The sequence below is a fragment of the Leuresthes tenuis genome, unplaced genomic scaffold, assembly GCF_036924035.1.
Source record: "Leuresthes tenuis unplaced genomic scaffold, fLeuTen1.0.hap1 SCAF_5, whole genome shotgun sequence".
Taxonomy (NCBI): domain Eukaryota; kingdom Metazoa; phylum Chordata; class Actinopteri; order Atheriniformes; family Atherinopsidae; genus Leuresthes; species Leuresthes tenuis.
The window spans coordinates 1,812,753-1,827,375 of NW_027325359.1; the positions used below are offsets into that span (position 1 = coordinate 1,812,753).

The window sequence follows — 14,623 nt, forward strand, 5'->3', positions numbered from 1 at the left end:
AACCCACTGAAGTACAGCATACAGCTAGCATTCTTTTTCAAACTTTTTTCCTCCCAGTTATTAGATTAGTCTCTCTCCATCCACAGCTATGTTGTGCAAATAAACCAAGAGCGTTAATGAGCCTGCATGAATTCAGAGGCTACTTTTGGACCACAAATGTTTTGTAGTGAAAGTAACAATGGACACTTTTATAAGACAGATGCACACACAGAGAACAGGAAGTCACCTCCTGATTGTCAAAAAAATGCTATCATGACAACACTAATACTGGCTTTGTAGTTTAAGGTTTGTTATCCTTGTGGTAAAATATCAGTGCAGTGAGGTGAAATTTATCATCAGAGATATAATAAGTGTTTAAGAAAGATTTGGGAAGATGGGACTTAAATTATGCAACAAATGGCATTGCTTATGTCCATCTCAGTGCTTCAAAAAGAAATAATATCTGGATTTTGTCACAGGACATGGACAGTAGCGCTGTGACTGTGTCCCGCTTTTATCCGTAACGTTTCGGGAACACCTGCTGTCTTGTCTTTCATGACAGCCTGCTGGTTAGACCAGGATGACAGAAAGATTAGTGTGAATGTCATCCAGATCAGTCGATGACCAGTGCTAGTGTATTGCTCTAATGCATAGTGTATAATTGTGCTTGTACTGTACTACATTCTGGTTGGAGGAAGCACATGGAGACAGCTAAACAAGAAGATGTGATAAGTGTAGCTTGGGATACAGAAAATGTCAGCTTGAATAACTTTATATGTTCATGTCATGATAGGGGAAACTGATTGTGATAATGACCGTTTTCTGGGAAGACGATGGCAAATCCTGTTTGTTAATTACTGTTAAAAAGGAGGTCAGTTCACTCTGTGGTTACTTAAACCTGTGCAATTCAAAAGAAAAAAAACAAAACATAACACAAAAACCCTAGGCCAATAGCCCAATCCTGGTCTCAAACACTCATCTCATATATCCCAATCTTTGAGGATAACTGAACTACATAACAGATGCAAACACATCAGCAGAGTGCTATAAAAAAATAAATAAACAAAAAGAGGTATAAAACAGTCTTTATGAAATGAATTTGCACAAAGAAATCTGTGTAAAAAAGCATCCTAAGAAGGACTAATGAAAGAAAGGCAGTTGATAAGCCATCCATCACCCAGAGAAAAAAAAGAAAAGAAAACAATTAAATGCTTATCTTCATCAGTCAGTTGGCAATGCCAAACTCAATGTACTCTAACACTCCTATGTAAAAATTGGCTTATATATTTAAATTTTGGATTTTTATACTGACAAAATCTATTATTTCTAATGCTGTTTAGGATGGTTATGTGAGATTTAAAAATAACACTGTAAATAGAGAAGTTCTTCTTTTGATCACTTTTTTCGTGAAATAAAACAAAATCAGGCCATGTTGTAAATGTGATAAAACAGTGAGTGATCACTTAAGTCTTCACCACAGCAGGAAAACAAGTCTTGATTTCAATCTTGCACAATGACAGAAAACAGACAAAAACATACAAGTAATAAGAAATCTCATAAATAAATAATCAACAGAGTAAATAAATTACGATTTGATAACAGTTTAAATCAGGGGAAAGTCTCCAGTGCATTAGCACTGGCATTTCCGCCTCAGTTCAATCGTCTCTTTTCTGTTTCCATGGCAGGAAGACACATCCAAAGAAGGGGAGAGCGTCCTGCTCCTCTTCTATGACCCAGGTAACCAGGAGGCCTGCCAGAGCCTGGCCATGTTGTCCTTGGGGAAGTCCAGTGAGCACTGGGTTGGACAGCTGGGTTGAGGGGAGAGGAAACACCCGTTCAGGGTGTCTGCCTCTGCCAGACCGAGGCCAGGGTCTGGGCTGCAACAGCGAGCTTAGGTGCCGGGAGGGTGGGGTTGGTGGGCCAAACAGCTACTGGGGACGCAAGGGGAGAGAGCGTTTCGGCTTCTGGACAGGACTGCTTGATGTTCCTGGAGGTCTGCCGCAAGTTTATGACTGGAAAAAAGGCAGAAACAAAGAATAAGGGAATAAATGGGAGTTTTGTAAACAGGTCATTTATGGTTTAAAGAGAGAAAACTGTTGCAGAAGAATAAGGTTATTCCAAATATACAAACAAAAATGCAACTCGTGAACAAAGCAGACAGTCTGATGAGACTTCATAGTTGGACAGTTTAGGGAAAAACCTTTCAATTTCTGAGCTTCCCTACAGAGAATAAGAGTTGGATATGTTTGTAAATTTGATGATAACCTACTGCTGGTTAGCTTATCTCAACCAGCAGTAGGTTAACCTGAGCCTGTAAACAGGAAAAAGCTGGCCTTGCTCTCTATAAGTGCACTTATTTGGCTTTTTAGAAGCAAAATAATAATAATAAAAAAAACTTAAACTATTGAGAAATGAGCATTTGAGGTGCCTGAAAGCTGTTTGGATTTGGATGTAGACAAGCTTCCTGTTTCCAATCTGTGCCAAGCTAACAGGCTAATGGCAGCTTCATATTCAGTGTTTTCAGACATAAGAGTAGTGTCAACCCTTAAAAAGCCAAAAGAAGACATATAATTCAAAATGTAAAACTATACCTTTAAACAATGTCAAAGACAAGGGAAAAGCTTCTGATAAATCAGGACAAAGTATCTGGTGACAACATGTATGGATCAAAGCAGGATTGAAAAGAAAGCCAAGTTGCACAACAACAGAAAAACCCATAAGATTTGTCAGCAGTTGCTCTGGATTAATGTCTTTGATTACACTATAGATAAAGAGGGACATCTTTACTGTCCCCTGGCCTATAGCTACACTGACTATACAATAGATCGAACTTCAGTGAACATTGTTTCTTGTCAAGCACAAGTGTTAATAATGATTCATATTACATAAACTGCCGTACAGCTGCATCAGACAGATGAGCATCTGCAAAGTCACAGGGTTCAGCTGTTGTAAATAGCTAAGTGAGCATAAGATGAGTCACACAATTAAAAATGACAAATTTCTTTACAAATTTATATTGGTTCTGGTTGGGAGATGTTTGGCTCATTCCTCTTTCCAAAAGGCCTTTGGTTTTCTACAGATTCTTAGCATGTTGTATATTCAATGCCTTATTGCTGTCTAACCAAAGATTTGGACTTACGTTGGGATACCGTGACAACTAAGAAAAAAAAGTTCAGTTTGTGCCTTTTTTAAGATTATATTATTACATAAATCAGCTGTGGATTTTGAGGTGAATTATAGATTATCCTGTTGTATAAGCCGTCCTCTTATTTATCTTCAGCTGTTTTACAGATGGTCTGGCAGTGACTTTCAGAATTTGCTGGTATCTAATTCAATCCTTTTTGTTTTTCCATCAGGGTTAGGGTCATTCCTGGTGCCACTGGGTGCAACACAAGTCCAAAACATGATTGCTGCAGCCATGTGTGTAACAGTTTGAGAGTTGTGCTTTTCATGCTTTTTTTTTTCTCCAAACATGCCTTGATTATTGTGACAAAAGCAGTTTTATTTAAACTTCATCAGTCAACAGAACTTGTTTCCATAAATAATCTGTTAAGTCTTGTTAATCTTTTGCAGTGAAACAGTGATTAGCCTTGCAATAAATCCTATGAACAATTCTCTAAGGAATTTTGAGGATTTTGCCTTTCTAATTAACTGTTAGTTACATCAAAATGAGGAAAAAAACAACCTGAAAATAAATGCTTTTGCCATACAGCCCTCTGCTCTTCTGTGGCATGGGAAGTTGCTAAAGCCCATAGCTGCTGATGGCTGGGGCACAATTAAAGGGACCTCTGAGTATTTTTTATCAATTGGTATATTGTGAAGATGACTGTGAACAAGTCTTAGTCTCTTGTGGAGACTGATTTACAAACTTACAAACTTTTGTCATGAAATTGCCAAAACGTTTTGACACTTGCTCTTGTCCTAATTGTTTGTCTTGAAAGAAGCCAGAGAGGCCAATCATAGCAGCAGCATTCTTGTTGGATGTACTTTGATTGGAAATACCTTTTGTGCATGCAAGTTTTATTTGATTTAAATAGATAACAGACAGACACAGAAATTAAACATGCTTTCTGGGTTAAAGACATTCATTTCACCACCTACATCTCTCAAAATGGAGACACTCCTGTCTGGCATAGATTTCTCATAGGTTTTTTGTGTCCATGTATATGAAAATCATGGACAATTTGTAAGGAAGAATATAAATCAGTCACTTAATTTTGTGACTATTTAACAGATTGCTGTGATTATTATTAGTGGCGATTATTTCTGCAATATATCACTATGCAATGTTCCACTATTCAACCATTACATGACTTAAATGTGAATATTGAGAACATGCAGGACCAATCATCTAGAAAAAGGAGTGCTACTTTAAGAAATGTGAAAAAATTGCTCTTTACATACGAGCAGGTTCTACAGGCTCTTGTTACCTGCGAGCTAGGGAGGCTCTCCCTCGCCTTAGTTGTGGGGAGAGTGACGGTATTGAGGCAGCAGGCTGCTGACAATCTACAAGAAACTGATAAATTAGACAGATATACAGTGTGGTGACACTCGAGGTTAGACAACAGGACAGAGAAAACAGGGTGGACAAGACAGGGGAAGGCCTTGTCCAAGGCAAAGAGACTGAAAAAGGCAGCAATGGTTATTTCATACAGAAGCACAGAACTGATTCTGGTCCATTTATTTTCATGACAATGCTTGCATATGGCTGGTGATGCTCATCGTGTGCACTGGTCTTATCTGACCACATTCTCTGGATCAGTCACTGCACTGCTAAACAATTAGCACTAGAGGTAGACACAGACAAGGACACATTTAGACAAATACTTGACAATCCAATACTGTATTAATTTCCAAAATCACACAAATAAAGAGACAAAAGAAAAAGAGGAAATACTCAACACTTTAGTCCTGCTAAACCGATAAAAAAAACAACTCAGAGTGTTGTCAATAACTGACTTCCTCAGTTGATACACAATCACCCAGAAGCCAGTAAAGCAGCCTGACTGAGAAATGAAGATGCAAAAAATGTAATCAAACTTTGCCATCTAGTGGTAAGAACTGGTGACAATGCAATAGATTTTTCTACTGGAATTTTAAAGGGGAATTCTGGTATTTTTAAACCTTGACCTTATTTCTGGCATGAAACACGTTTATCTACTCACCGAGAACAGTTTGGTGAAAGTCGGCGTCCTTCGGAAGATATTTAGATAACTCGCGATCCATATAACGACGTGAATGGGGCAAAAACGATGCAGCCTCTAAATAATGCATTATCTGTCTTTATTTCACCAATACTTTAAGACGAATCTAGGTTTAAAAATACCAGAGTTCCCCTTTAAAGTGCATTGTTCACCCATGTGGGAGTGGATGGGTTTGTCATTAATAATAAGAGAAAGTTTGAGTGGTTGTCATACCGCTCTGAGCACCAATTAGCCATGTTATACACTGTAATCCTTTTAAATGCTTTTTGGTAGAACGCCTATACAACAAAATAGGGAATGTGTTCATGATATCAAAATTAAATAAATCTAAGATGTAGTTCACATACTCATCCACATGGGGGTGCTGTAAGTCAAACGGGTGCAGAGACAACATCCATTTTTACTTGGATATCACTTTAAAGAACTTCTTGCACTCAAAGAGGAACATATGTCACACATTAGTGTTGCACCAGTTCAAATGGGGAAATATTTGCCTGATATAATTTATTGTAAAAATCTCATTCGCTGAACTTCTTGTCAAGGTGTTCAATGCTGTTGTAGGGCTGCTTTGAGGATAGAGAGTTGTGTCAGCAGCTCCTCCTTCCTGAGTGATGCTGCATGTTCAAATCAAAGACACATGAAACCATTTTTTTCTATCTCCCCCTTATCTCATTTCACACAATGTACATCCTCTCCTTGACTCCACCAGAGATTAGGAATTTGGGCCAGGGTCAATCATACCAGATTGGTTTCTTCAGATTGTTTCAGGAACTGGAAAATCTTTTGCTTTTGCTACTGATTTGCAGGGAGTTGCTCAAGGTGCGGGTGGAGCCTCGGAAGGCTTGAGAGAGCTGTGAAGGTACCTCTGTGACTTACTTTAGGTGGACTGCTTTTCATCTTGGGCACTTTAGCACCACGGCCACGGTGAGTCTGCTCGTGGTCAAACTCCAGATCCTCTAGGCGTTGGGTCAAGGCTAGTTTCTGCTGGATAGCCATTCGGAGGAGGGAGTTCAGTGTCTTCTTCTCATCCTCCGCTGCCGCAAGCTGCCTCTGCATCTCATCCAGCTGAATAACATACTCATCACATCTAAAGAGAGACAAAAGATTAAGCAGGATATTTATTTAGCCACAATTTAATACTCACGTTACCATAACCGACGTCCATGCTTTTCAAAAATGATTTTTCTTTTCTCTTTTACTAAAGGAAAAGCACTTTTACTTTAACATCTTAGTGGTTTTACTTTTCCAGATTTTTCCTCACCTCGTGGCAAACATGGCCCTGAGTGAGGAGAAGGTGGCAGCGTCTTCTTTCAGAGCTTTCAGCTCGTTCCTCAGCTTCATCATGGTCTCTGTCACCATTGTCTTTTCATTCTCATACTTACTCTTCAGGTTAGCCAGGGCATTTTCTGCTGTCTGCAAATTTGGACATTTAAACAGTTTTTAATACATTTTCATGAAATGATATCAAATGGCTTTTTTTTGTGAGAAAACACACAGAAAAAATGACTTTTCACCTGCTTATTAGCCTTGAGCACCAGCCTGAGTGTGGCTATCTGTTCCCTCTTGGTACTAAGCAGGGACTTGAGTTTGAGTAACTCCTCCATACACGACTCCTTATCCTTGTCAAGCATAGGTGCCAGCTCTCTGGCTGCAGCTCTCTGTCTGGAGAGTTGCAATGAACGATCAACAGCCCTCTGGAGGTGTTTGATCTGGTCTCTGATGATGGCGTTCAGGTTATAGATATTCATTGGCTCCTTCCGCAGATCCCCGCCTGCATCTGAGGGCACTGGAGATGGACAAGGGGAGATGCTAATGACAGGGGAGCCAGTGTGGTTGCGGTTGGGGCTGCCATGGCATGATTGAGAGTCTGCTGAGTTTGATGTTGTCTCACTATGGTGGCTGTCTTTGCATGGGGAGTCCATGGGACTACGTGGGGAATCAGAGGAGCAGGCTGCAGATGCTGCAGCGAGGCGTCGTGCCAAGCGAGGAGAGAGCAAAGCCCGAGGATCGTCGGAGCCTTTGAGGCTGCCGCTGCGTGTGCTTCGGCTCTGGCGATAATAGTCCAGCATGACGCGGTTTGGCGTCTCATTATTGCAGAGACAGACATGGTGGTAGAGCTGTGCCAGTTCCTCACTGAAAGTTACTAGCTCGTCCTGTGCTGCATTCAGCATACCCTGGCTCTCCGTCGCAGTGTTTGTGGTTGCCCGGAGCTCTGCCTCCAGGCTCGCCACTCTTTCCCGGCTGTCCCGGCAGCTCTGCTCCAAATGGGATATCTGATTAGAAGAAATCATTCAGTTCAATTTTAATATTGTCCAATAGGAAAGAAATATTGTTGCCAAACTGAACTGAGTAAGCAATGAAAAACATCAATATAACAGTGACAAACCTGTTCACTCAGTGCCTGGACTGAATGACTGTCATCATTGTGGCTGTCTCCCTGACCTTCTACTGCCTGGTTGTACTTTTCTTTCAGGGCCTTGAGCTCTGCCTTTAGGTCGATAACTTCAGTCACAGCCACCTTATATTTACACTCCAGAATCTCAAACCCATGGATGTCTGGATCATGGTGGCTGTTGGCTGATGGGGATAAAGGGCCTCCGTCAGGTTTCTCAGTCTCTTGCGGGTCGTCAAGCTCCTTGTCTCCATTGAGATGTTTCATAGCATTGACGTGCTCGGTGAGGCGATGGACGCGCTCATTCTGCTCAGACAGGGCGCCCTGTGTATGCTGTAACTGCGTCTGAGACTCCTGCAGGTTCATGAGTAACGCGGCCTTCTCACATTCCACCTACAAGATGAAAACACAAAACAAGATGTCATTTCTATTTATTTCACATTTCATTTTCTGCCTGCCAAGTTAAGTCATATAACCAGACCAAAACATATGGCCTTCAAGTTCTGAGAACAAACTATAAGAGGTATGATAACATCTATTGATGCACTTAGTTACGCAAATTTACAATCACTATGACCTGCCAGAACGTCACAACATTAAGAAGCTAATAAAGATAAGGAAAACTACTACCTAATAAGGACTAACAATGTGCCATTGTCAAATGACCTGTCATCCTGACTAAACAAAGATGTTATGACACATGATTCAGCTTAATTTCAGCAGTCTGTGCTAAAAGAGGGAAACTGCATTGATCCAACTATGAGGCACACCAGAAATAAACAGGAGAATGAAGTAAGAGATCCAAGATGGACAAGGAAATCAATACAAATTTGGAATAATTTGTCACATAAAATATTCCTTACAGACTAATTCCTCACAGACAAATCCAAAATTGATTTATTTTTCTATTCCACAAGCAGCTAAAAGGCTAATGCTGCTGGTGTTGACATCCTCCCAAGACTTATCAACTCAAAAGAGAAAATTTATAAGGGGGTAATTGTGTTTACAGAGAAAAGAACACTGCTAATATGGCAAGCACTAATCTAATTTAGTATTTTCCACTGGAGCTCAGCGGAGAGGAAAAGTACAGTAATAACTTTATTTGATTTTAGCACAACTCTGATCTATGGCTGTGATGGTGTCATGCATTTTATTTATTTATATATAATATATATATATATATATATATACTTGAATAAAATACATGTCCATAATGGTGTACCCTGCCTTTCACATGGTAGCAGCTGGGATAGGTTCCAGCCCCATCACAACTCTAAATTAAGCAGATATAGAAAATGAATGGATGGACGTCAATAATCAAATGTACAGAAACAATTCTCTTATATCTGAACTGGTCGGGTGCATTGATTCCAAAAACCTAAAATCATCATTGTGGATTTCAGCAGACTTAGACTATATGCTTTCACAATCACAGCCTTAATTGTTCTGATTTTCTTCTGTTCTCACCACCTCCTAGTTTTCTTGTCCTAACTCAAACAGTACAAACAATGTTCACAGTACTGCTGTCGGACCCCCTCAGCCTTTACATTAAGAAGTGAAATATGATGTGGGAGCATGGATCAATAAAACAGTCATATCTGCTGTGCACGGCTATTTCATCCCACTTAGCGGTATAAATTTCTGTGGCAGCTGCTTTAAACACTGGCATTCTTGAGATGGAACAAAGAAGGTTATTGTGATATTGTCATTTACTCTGGGACTTGGTCATCCTGCTATTAGACATTTTTATGACCCACCTGCAGCAGCTGCTGTTTGAGCTTCTGCATCTCTGAGAGATTAAGCTCACTGAAGAGGTCCGGCACAAGGCTTTCTCCTTTTCGACTTGCTCGGTAGTCCCCGGCCATCTTAGCTAACCCTGTGCAGGTGTGGAGGTGACCATTGCAACGGTTGCTGTCCTCAATGTTGCCATTGGCAGCAGGCATGACACTGTTGTTGGTGCCATTTGTTCCGTTGGTCTCCTCTGGGAACTTGAGACCCTCAACACCGGTGACAGTGAGCGCCAGATGGGCCCCTGCTCCATAGACGCTGTCACTCAGGCTGATGTGGTGGGCTAGTTCCTTCCTCAGATTGTTCTTCTGCTCTCGTTCATTCTTGAGGGCATCCAGGGCTTCTTCTAACTGACCCTCAGAGATTTCTTTTAATCGCAATGCATCTTCAAGCTGGCTGTTAAGAAGGACAGTCTCCTCTTCCAACACCTTGATTTCATGTTTCAGTCCCTCATACTCCACCTGGTGGGAGGCAGAAAGGTCATGGGAAAAGAAAAGTTTAATCAAAAAAAGAGAAAAGATTAATTACTCATCTGCATTAGCTGCTAAATAAGGACCAGGTGGCCCGATTCCAGGTCAAAAAAGGAAATAGGTTTTCTCCTTTAGAATAATTTTTTGGTCATGTAAAGTTAATTAGGGGTAGACGGTAGGTTGATTAACTCTCTTTTAATTAATATATCATTTAAGATAATTAAAAGACATAGTGTAAGCCTGATTGCAATAACTATGTTTTAGCTCATTATAATGACTTCATACTGATAGCTGAGCCAGCATTACTTCATCTCTGCTCAGATACTAAATAGTGTGTCTATGATCAACACTGTATGACCTCAGTGTATTGGACAGGGAACAGTGTATTTCTTTGTGGCAAATAAAAGTTAGATCAACTGCTTCCTGGAACTGATGCTTCAAATAAAGAAGCCTACAGTTAAAAGTGTGAATTAACCTTGACATTAACCTTAATTAAGACAAAGGTTGATGTTTCATTTTAAGAAGAAATTACAAATCTTTACAGGACAGACTTTTCTTGTGTGTGGTAAAGTAAACTCAAAAGCTGTCAGGGTCTTTGTACTAACCTGGCTTTGCTTGAGTGTAGACACCAACTTCTGCAGTGTGATGTTCTCTTCTTCAAGCTCTGTGTAGTCTTGAAGCAACCTGGTCTCTCTAAACTTGTACTCCTTGATCTCCTCTCTCATCCTGCTCCGCTGTTGCTCCAGTACCTCGTTATTCTGTAGTAGGGGTGGAAACAGACCAGCAGGGGGAGAGATGGGTATTAAGAGAAGAGAGAGGGTTTAGAAAAAGAAAAAAAAGAGTGCATTGAGTGAATCATTTCAGATAATTAATTTCAAGACAATATCTAATACTATCATAATGCTCCATGTAGGCTAACTGACATGACTTTACATACTGACAAAACTATTTCTTCTACACTTCTCAGATAACTATACTGTTCATACCTCTGATCTCTAATAGCCTAAAGATGAGAGAGATTATAGATCATCTTAAACAGAATGACTCAGCATCTTCAGGCACATAAAAACGTCATTAGTTCAGTTAACCTCGATACAATTAAGAAGAATAGGAACATGTTCATGTTGCTTATATACTTTCTACAATCAACTTCAAACAACTGCTACTTACTTGTTACTTATAAGGCTGCTTACCTGTTAATGGCAGCAATATGAGGGAGGTAATTTGTATGCTCTTAGTTTGTCGAATTACCCTTGGTTTATTTTTACAGTTGCAACTAGATCCCAGATGAAAAGCAGTATTTCTACATGAAGATATGACTAAATATGTACACAACTGGTCAGAGGAAGGGAGAAACAACAAAATAAGGACGTATTTACATTGTATATGCGCATGTGTGTGTGCTATTCTTGCTGCAGAGCTGCCTGCAGCTCCCTGCAGCTCTCTGTACATACCATATGGCAGAAATGCTGACCCTGAGACTGTGTCAGGAGTGGGTGGGTGTGCACATTGGGAGGGAGAAACTTATAGAGCCATGACTCATATTAAACCCCCCGAACCCCTGTGTAGACTGATACCAAATGATTGTCTGAGTTGTTCAGTGGCTGACAGCTGCTTCAATAATCTTGAAGCTAATAAAGCAAAATGGAGTGACCACATAGGCACAGCAGGGCATTTGGCAAATCATGACAAGGATGCTTTGAACTGTTGAGCAGCTGAAATCAAGCACGAATGGGAAATCAACAGAGCAACACCAACTTAAAAGGCTTGACATCCGAGTGTCACGGTTCAGAGAGGTAGGACCCAGATGCAGTTCTTTTTGTTCACAAAAAGGGTTTATTCCACAAGCAGGGAGCAAAATAGAAGAACAAAAGGCGCGGCAGGGCCGGATCAAAATACTTAACTATGACAAAAAAAACCAAGACTGTAATACAAAACAAGACTATGAATAAACAAAGAAACAGGACTCTGAGGCATAACCAGACTTCTCTCTGTGGCGAAGCATGGAGGGATAGTGAGGTAAGGATTCTGCAGTGACTGAACGGAAACCAGGAAGCTAAGTACTGTGGAGGGAGTGATCAGTGAATGAGGTGCAGCTGTGAACAATGAGCCAGGTGACATGAGTGAACTGAGGTGGCAGGGGAAAAACACGACTAGAACATAACTGAAAACATGATTAAACATAAACTGTGACAGATAAAACATAGACTGTGACACTGAGGCTCACTCCTATGCAAAAAAATAATCAAAAAAATAAAAACATAATTTAAAGGTTTGAATATTCCAGATACTCTATTGGTGCTTAAATTCAAATCTTTTTATTTACTCCCAATACAGCACCTCAACTTGTTTGGAAATACAGTACAGATTACTATAACCTTCCCATGCTACGTGTTGTTAATTACGTTTTCACAACAACACAGGAATTTACACTGAAATTTCACAGCGTATGAAGTACACAGGATTAGAGGCCAATTATCCATCACTGACAGTCTATAGAGGGATATCCAGTTGGGGGTTACCACAGCCGGGGTCAGGGACAGTGTGGCACACAGCGCTGGCACACAGCACTGGCACCGAGCCTGCAGAGCTGGCTGGGCTGGTCAACCGAACCTCTGACCTGGCGTTCACAGCACAGTGTGACTCTGAAAGCTTTGACAGATCTGTGATACAACATCAGCAACAGAAGACACTGCGCCATCTTGTTTTCATTCATCACAGACATCCCTGCAGCCGAAGTAAAGGGGACTATAAATAGAGTCCTGCACCAACATCTTTTAAAACATTTTTAATTATCCATTTTTCCTGAGCTTGTGCTTTTTTTGCGGTAAACATTCAAATATACAGTGTTAAAAAATGATGAAAAACAGACCAGCCTCTATAAGCTGAGATCATCCTCTCTCCAAGGCCAACAATAAGCCTTTAAAGAGCGACACAGAAAGACATTCTCTGCGGTTCTGTGAATGACCCTAAACATATTTTGATAAGTAGTTGACCAAAATTCATACGTCGTGATTTTTAAAAAGTGTTACAAGTTCTAATGCGGCAACTTACAAATGCTGACTAATTTTTTTTTTTCCAGCTCAACTCATCCCATTTGTACTTTAAAATCTGTGTTGCTATGTTGCATAAAATATCCAAAAATGTTTTCATTCAAATGTGAATTTTTCATTCAAATGAAGCCTAATGTGGAGCTGCTCATGCTAAAACGGTTATTTATCCTCATTAATGGGCATCACATGTGTGAAGGAGGATTTTAAAGAGAAGCAGAAGGTACCTCATTAACATGTTATCAAAGGTAAGGTTCAAACAGGTGACAGTTGAGCGTCATACATTGACAACCAGCTAATTAGATTCTTAATTAAGATATTGATTTTGTTCAAAGGGCTTCAACATGCAAAATATTTCGATTTATGGACCTACTGTGAACTCATTACTTTGCCTGCTTCCACATCAGACTAAAATCACAGTGTAACAATTCAAACACAACACTCCCTGTTAAATTTAGTGAATGAGAGTGTGTGTCCCGTGGTGGATGTGTGATGAGAGCAACCAGGCTCACTCTGTCTCTGCACATGTGCCGAGCTCAGGGCATTTCACTTATTCCACAGCTTAGCACCGGATTTGCCCCCCACAATGGGGTCGTGGCCGTAGTGTCTGACCCCAGCGCGAACTCCTGTGCTTCCTGACACAGTGGCTGTGGACATGTGTGCTTGTATGAATATGCAATTCGCACGTATGCAAAGCCATGTAGTTTGTGTGAGGTTTGATCCCTCTATCAGTCCCAGTAAGCTCTTCGCCTATATTAGACACAAAGATGTCATGGAGGTTTTTACAAGCAGGTGTGAAATAGACTCCTTTTCAATTAAGATATCAAAATCAATAACTATTCAAGAAATGTTTTCACAGGTTGTTTTATCTTTTTATACTCCTGAGAGGGCTGCATGGTGGTGGTTAGCACTGTTAGCACCCACAGCAAGTGGTTTCTCCCTATGTGTGCATAGGTTCTCTCTCGGTACTCCGGCCTCCTCCCACCATACAAAAATATGTATATCAGGTTAATTGCTGACTCTAAATTGCCCCTACCGGTGAGTGTGAACGTGCATGGTGCACCGCCTCTCACTCAATGGCAGCTAAGATAGGCTCCAGCCACCCCGCAACCCCGAATTAGATTAAGTGGGAATGGAAAATGGATGGATGGATAATCAAGAGTTACTTCTTGCACAATTTCCAACTAAATTAACTCAACAGAGATTATGTTGTAGATGTTTTTCTGTAGATATTTTTTTTCCAGAAGACAGAATGCAGGTTTTGATACAAGAACTACCTGGATGCAACTAATTCTGAGACTAAGATAACAACAGTTTAATAATTATACACTTCTAATAATTTACCTCCAAATTTACAGTTTTATTTACATGAAAACATCTTAACTAACGACAGTACAAATTAAATGCCATTGTTTTATTGTTGTGCTGTTGTCTCACATATATGATTTGTCTGATTTCCTTTGTTTACCTTGAATAAGTCATCTTTCCACACCCTGAGTGTTGACAAACTCACCTCCCGTAGATCCTGAACAAGTGCGTTGAGCCTCTCATTCTCTGACTGAGCATTGGATGCCACAGAATGGCTTAGCGTCACCTCTGTCTGGAGGTCCAACAGACGACCCACGTAGTAGGCCTCCTTAGAGGCTGACTCCTGCAGCAACGTCTCCTCATTGCTCTCCCCATCCTCAGCCACCTTACGCTGGTTGGTGTAGGCTTGGCCAAACGCCTGGGGAGGTTTGC

General features: G+C 40.5%; 1 protein-coding gene across 3 annotated transcripts in view; it reads right to left on the minus strand.

The window, feature by feature from the left end:
- Positions 1-65: 65 nt before the first annotated feature.
- Positions 66-14,623, minus strand: part of bicd1a (bicaudal D homolog 1a) — a 31,715-nt gene continuing 17,157 nt past the window's right edge. Inside the window, exons 2-10 of one of the 3 annotated variants that reach the window (XM_072385413.1) lie at positions 14,397-14,609; positions 10,439-10,591; positions 9,333-9,824; positions 7,570-7,968; positions 6,698-7,456; positions 6,445-6,596; positions 6,060-6,270; positions 4,410-4,495; positions 66-1,991 (exon numbers count right to left, since the gene is read on the minus strand). In XM_072385413.1, coding sequence (XP_072241514.1) covers positions 1,871-1,991; positions 4,410-4,495; positions 6,060-6,270; positions 6,445-6,596; positions 6,698-7,456; positions 7,570-7,968; positions 9,333-9,824; positions 10,439-10,591; positions 14,397-14,609 — 2,586 coding nt within the window. In that variant the 3' untranslated portion in view covers positions 66-1,870. The remainder of the gene's footprint in view (positions 1,992-4,409; positions 4,496-6,059; positions 6,271-6,444; positions 6,597-6,697; positions 7,457-7,569; positions 7,969-9,332; positions 9,825-10,438; positions 10,592-14,396; positions 14,610-14,623) is intronic. The other 2 variants (XM_072385414.1, XM_072385415.1) reach the window with 2 other exon arrangements.